Source organism: Ceratotherium simum, chromosome 34, assembly GCF_057802395.1.
Source record: "Ceratotherium simum simum isolate JZ-2026a chromosome 34, ASM5780239v1, whole genome shotgun sequence".
Classification (NCBI taxonomy): domain Eukaryota; kingdom Metazoa; phylum Chordata; class Mammalia; order Perissodactyla; family Rhinocerotidae; genus Ceratotherium; species Ceratotherium simum.
In genome coordinates this window covers 18,332,833-18,339,397 of record NC_141933.1, presented here as the reverse complement: position 1 = coordinate 18,339,397, position 6,565 = coordinate 18,332,833, and the positions used below count along the sequence as shown (strand labels likewise).

General features: G+C 36.1%; 1 protein-coding gene across 1 annotated transcript; it reads right to left on the bottom strand.

Moving 5' to 3' along the window:
• Positions 1-2,213: 2,213 nt before the first annotated feature.
• Positions 2,214-3,164, bottom strand: LOC147912613 (olfactory receptor 5L1-like). The gene has a single exon (XM_087423272.1). It carries the CDS (start codon positions 3,162-3,164, stop codon positions 2,214-2,216), a length of 951 nt encoding a protein of 316 aa, XP_087279398.1.
• Between the last annotated feature and the right edge of the window lie 3,401 nt (positions 3,165-6,565).

The window sequence follows — 6,565 nt, the reverse complement described above, 5'->3', positions numbered from 1 at the left end:
GATCAATTTGCTCTCTAGGGGAGATTTTACAATGTCTAGAGATATTTTTGCTTGTCACAAAGTGGGGAGGGGTGGTCCTGACATCTAATCAGTAGAAGTCAAGGATGCTGCTAAACATCCATAGTACACAGGACAGACACATACAGCACAGAATTGTCTGCTCCAAAATGTCAACAGTGCTAAGGTTGAGAAACCGTGTTCTAATTGGAGGACCAAAGGTGAAAGATGTTTCTCTTACTTTCATCTTAAAATGCAAAGACTCATGGGTGATATGGGAAATCTCCTTCTATTTAAAACATTTGAAAAACAGTACAGAGCCATATTTTCATCATAAGCATAATATAACTTCATTCTTTTAGTGGTTACTTACTCCTTTATTTAAGGAAATAATAAGTAGCTGTCTTCACCAAGGGCACTAGAATACTTCTAAGTGGTCCTTACCCTCAAAGATTTCTTTTAAAGAATCACTAATAAGAGTGCATTTTAAGGGACAGGTCCTTGCAGTTTTGTTACTATATTTAAGTCCAATGATAACTCTTTGAGGCTGGCAGCTTACCCCTGGTTTATACTGGAGAAAATTTAGGTCAACCAAGTTTAAGTGTCTTCCTCAAAAATCACTCATCTGGATAGAACCTGGACCCAAGTTTTAATCTCAAGTCATCTTTTTTCTACTTCACTAAGGCAACAAAGATCTTTGTTGCATTTAAATATGACTCCAGTAAATATATAGATAACAACAAATACAAAAGTAGAGCTTAAGAAGGTAAGAAAACAAATGAAGTGTTAACATTGTAGGAACATAGGAAAAGTAAATTATCATTTGGGCTTTAAAAGCTGGGTGTCTTAAGCTTGAAAATAGACCCTTATATATATCAGGTTCTAATCCCTGGAACCTGCAAATTTCATCTTATTTGGAAAAAAGTTGCTTGCAGATGTGATTAGGTTAAAGATTTTGAGATGAGGAGATTATTCTGGATTATCTGGGTGTGTTCTGAATGCCATCAGGTGTCCTTATAAGAGAGAGACTGAAGATTATTTTACACACACGCACACACACACACACACACATACACACAAGAAAATGTAGTCAAGATGGAGAAGAGAGAGAGTTAAAGATGCTAGCCTTGAAGGAAGGCTGAAGTAATATGACCACAAGTCAAGAAATGCCTACAGCCTCCAGAATCTGGAAGAAATAAGGAAAACCTTGTCCCCTAGAACCTCCTGAGGGAGTACGGTCCTGCTGACACCTTGATTTGGGCCCAATGATATCAGTTTCAAACTTGTGACCTCCAAAACTTTAAGAGAATAAAAGTCTACTGTGTTAAGCCACCGAATTTGTAGGAACTTTTTTTCAGAAGGCATGGGAAGCTAATGCAGTTGGTTTAAAATATAATAAGTCTGGAAAATACAGTAAATGCTTAAAATAATATCAGGCAGAGCCAAAAAAGTTAACAAGGACATGGAAACTTAAAAAAAATGTGGCATCAAATACACTTGTCTAATCAATATTTAAGATAAAATAAAGAACAAAATATAAAAGTAAAAAAAACTAGTAATAGCAGATAATTTATTAATCAGCTATACTATACCACTTATAGTGCTAAGAACTGAAGACATGTCATTTAATTTTCATGAAAGTTTTATTAGAAAAGTAGAGTAATATTAACATTATTTTGCAGAAGAGAAAGTTTTAAAAGTTCTAAAATTATTACCTAACAATCAAAAAGTAATAAAAGAGAAAAGGACCAAAAAAATTTTAAAAAAATAATGCTTAGAAATACACATAAAGACTTAGGAAATTTACTTTAAATTTTCAAGAAAATACAGAGAATATGAGACAAATGTGTATTTATTCCATGTAAAAAAAAATGAAGTTGATTTAATAAGAATGGCTGCATGCATTAAGGATGATAAAAAGATTTATCTTTTTATGTGCACCTTGTTATAAATATATTAATATTATCTCACATCAAGAAATTGAGTCTAAAATATCACTTCAAAAACCCATTCGAGGCAATTAGGGATCAAGGGTAGCAGACGCATTGAATTTTCCAATAAAAGGGATAAGATTTGTCTTAACAAGATAGGCAATGGAAAACAAAAAAGCATGCATTGTCTCCTAGCTCAAAAAATACTTCTCTATTTTGCTTTTCATTCACATCCACACAAAACAACTCCCTCATTAAATGTCTCTAATGAAACCTTGAGTCTATCTAAGAAAACAGGTTTTCGAAAGGCAATTTGGATCCCAACACTTTCTTGAGAGCTTCTTTCACATCCTTGTTCCTCAGGCTGTAGATCAGGGGGTTCAGCATGGGAATCACTACAGTGTAGAACACCGAGGCCACTTTGTTAGTATCCATACTGTTGCTTAAACTGGGTCTGCAATAAATGAAAAGTATTGTTCCCTGCAAGACAACAGTGGCTGTGAGGTGGGAGGCACAGGTAGAAAAAGCTTTGTGTCTTCCCTCTGCAGAGCGCATCCTCAGGATGGTGATGAGAATAAACAAGTAGGAGGTGAGGATGATCATGACGGTAACAATCTCATTGAAAGTGGCCACAATGAACACCATGAGTTCATTAATAGAGATGTCATAGCAAGCAAGAGTAAAGAGAGGGGGTAAATCACAAAAGAAGTGGTTGACTACATTTGACCTATAGGACGGGATTTCAAGAGCTAAACACAAGTGAACCATAGAACACACAGTTCCACAGAGGTAGCAGCCAGAAACCAGCACCATACAAAGTTTCTGGGACATGGAGACCACGTACAGCAGTGGGCTGCAGATGGCCAAGAAGCGGTCATAAGCCATCACAGCCAGCAGGAAGACCTCAGTGACTGCACATGTGCAAAACAAGTAGAATTGCACCATAGATCCCAGGAAGGAGATGGCTTTTTCCTTGTTTAAGATGTTGGACAGCATCTTTGGCACGATGACTGTGGAATAGCAGAAATCCACAAAGGACAAGTGGCTGAGGAAAAAGTACATGGGGATGTGAAGTCGTGAGCTGACCTGAATCAGTGCAATCATGCCCAGGTTGCCCAAAACTGTGACTCCATAGATGAAAAGGAACAGAAGGGAGAGAAAGACTCTCAGCTCAGGGGCATCTGATAAACCAAGAAGAATGAACTCTGTCACAAGGGTACAGTTCTCCTCCCCCATTTCCACCATTATCAGGATGGGAAATCAAATGATAAATTTTGTATTTCTTCTAAAAAGAGAACAAGAGAGAAAACAACACATTAATATTGACTTTGGAAAAATATAACATTGATATCAAACACAGTGTATTTAAAATGCAGTTGTCAAATAATTAAAAATGTTCAATGTCTCAATGCATCCCACTGATCAAAATTAAGCATCATCAGAAACTCATATGATTCCCAAGTGTTATCTACCACACTAAATTGGGTTGATGAATTAAATTAGGTGTTTTGTTGGAATTTGAAATAGAGTCAATGATTTAAGCCCCATGGAGATAAACTCTGTTCCCTGAAAAGTGTAGTAAGTTCTGTTCAAGTAGGGTAACAGCTATTATGATCCTCTATAGTGTACACTATTTTTTTTTTAGTTCAGTTTATGAGTTGCATAAATTTGCAGCAGGTGAGGAGGTCCTGTACAACTCCCTTGTTCGGGACTGTGACCAATTTTTTTGAGATTTGTGGCTCCGTATATCCAAAGTCTTAACCCTGACAACAGTAAAAGCTATATGATATTTTTTATGAGAAATTTTATTTTTAGTAACCTATTATAATAAATATTTAATTACATTGATAAAATTGTGAAAAAGTATGTCCTAAGCCACATTAAGGCATTGTTTATATTAATGATGGGAAAATTAATTGTCAAAAATAGAGCAATTTTTAAACTATGGTGCATCAGATCTAGGGTAGAAAATTATCACGCTATTTGAAATTATATTTTAGGGATGGTTAATTTTTTAAAAAAAGGATACTGAAGAGTACACTTGACGTGTACATGTGGATGTAAATGGAGATGCACATGTAGAGGTATGAACACATGTGACAGAGACATCATGTATTATCACTTTGATTTGCCTACAACTCAGAGAGATAAATCCTTTATTCACATTAAAAAAAAATAAGTGAAACTTTCCCAAATTCTTTCAAATTGTTGGTTGGGGGAAGTGGTCATGTTGTATATTCCATATAAGTGGGATGTACCACTCAGCCCTGTCTAGAGCAAAGGCAAATGGAAAGTGAGGAATTTTACTCTCTGCCCTTCCTCCTAGCAGGAGGGATGTACCCATGCCTCCATATACACACGTACAATGAAACTGAGTGAAGAGATTCTGGACTGGAAACATAATCTGATGTTTTCTCCATATCCTGAACTAGTTTTAAAGAAGTAGAAATATCACTTTCCTTTAGTTACTTACCTGAAGCAAAACACTGAGTTATTTCACCACTTCAGAGTTAAAGCAGAAAAATCAACTTGAGAAATTTTCTTCCTGATGTTCTAGGCTGATAATAAGAAACTAGTTTATGGTAAACCCAGAATTCACCTCATGTACTGAGCAGAGATAGTTCACATGTCCTGACTCCCCATGACCAGCTCAGAGGCATTCATTCAACTCTCAGAATTAGGGTGACAATGAGTGAGCTCCTCCATAGTCATAAATTCTAGATTCCATGGCAGAAATTAGTGTGGAAAAAGGTGGAAAGAGAAGGAGAGAGACACACACACTTATCATTTTGTTTACGCTGTATTTCATACACATCAATGTTTGATGTTACAGAGGAAATTGTTCTAATTTCACCATCAACAGCTTCTCAATACTAAAAGACAAAAGCATTTTAACTAGTAAATGCACAGGAATATGCGTTCTGTTAAAACATTCTCTAATTAGAAGCCAGGTGTGGTAGACATATCTTTAAAATAATTGTTTGCTGGGAAAATATATTCATTTTCATTTTCAAGTAACCAGGTACTAGTCCTAGTTAACATACCCGAGAAAGACATTTCCTCCCTGGTGCTCAAGACGTTAGGATGTGTACAGTAACAGTGAGGGATTTATACTGTCATTTAAGCTCTTGGGGAATGGGTCCCTCAAGTTCCAAGTCAGTTATTAATGTCTATGGTATAAAAATAAGCTAAAATTAAATGAATACTACATGTGATATGACACAGATAATACTCCCTGTGGAATATCATCAGGAATTTTTTTGAATACCCCAATTTGTGAAACAATTGTTTAAAACCAAACATGCCTTCTTCCAGATGTCATAGTGCGTTATGATACTACATCTTGGTGTCATATGTGAGGGTCCCATCTCATATTGTCATTCTGAAACATCATGAATGTTTCTTATGAATTCTCTCTTTCTTTAATATTACAAAATCCCCTAAATTCTTTCAAGTCACAGTGACTAAAGCCACACCAGAATTCCTTCAAACACTAGGAAGAAAATAAACCTACTGGTCAGAAAACTATATGATAGATTATACTTATTAGACACTTGTTATGTGTTACAACCTATTCTAAATATTATACAAGTGTTAACTTATTTAATTTTCATGATAACAAGCCAAGAGAAGAATTCTGTTTTTACGCTTATCTTACAAAGGAAATGATGGCGGCACAGACACTGAGTTGTAACTTGGACAAAGTCACAATAAATGGCAAGAAAAGGCCCCACGCTGCTCTCTAGTTTTTCCTACTTAAATGACTGAATAGGGAAAAGAACAGACCCAGAACCAGCTCTTAGGCTGTATTTCCCTAATGTGTGTCTAATGCTGGAAGCCATCAAATGGGATCATTTCAATGATCTGTTCTGGGTGTGTTCTTCTTCTGACTTTATAACAGCAGTCTAGGCCGCCGTGTTCTCCTTGTCTCTGTGTATCACTGGGTGTACACAAAGACTTTCAAGGAAAAGTAGTTGCAAGTAAATCAATGTTTATATTCTCAACCACCATACAATATGTTCCTAAAATTGATGTGCCAGAGACCGCATCCAAGGCTGAGCTTCTCCATTCCCACATCATCTCTCACAATTAACAAAAGAAAAGAAAAGCTCTCACCAACCCATATTTGGTGTATTAACCCCATGAGTAGAAACCTGTTGGTCAAAAAAAGGAATAACTTGGAATATTGCTGTTCTTAAGGCTGTCTTTGATTTTTTTATTCCTCAAACAAGGCACCTTAAACTCATAGCATGTCTTTCTACCTCTTTCCATCTCATAATATTCCTTTCAGATTACGTCTTCTTTGTTGAGACGTCTATTCAAATATTTTGCCTATTTTAATAATTGCATTTGACTTTCTATATGGTCATGTGTCACTTAATGGAGGTAAGTTCTGAGAGATGTGTCATTAGGTGATTTTGTCATTGTGCAAACACTATAGAGCGCACTTACACAAACCTAGATGGTATAGCCTACTACACACTTAGGCTATATGGTACTAACCTTATGGGACCACCTCTGTGTAAGGGGTCCATCATTGACCGAAACGTCCTTATGTGGTGCATGACTGTACTCTAGTTGTAAGTCTTCTTTGTATATTATTGGTATAAAAATTTCATCAGATATATAATTGGTAC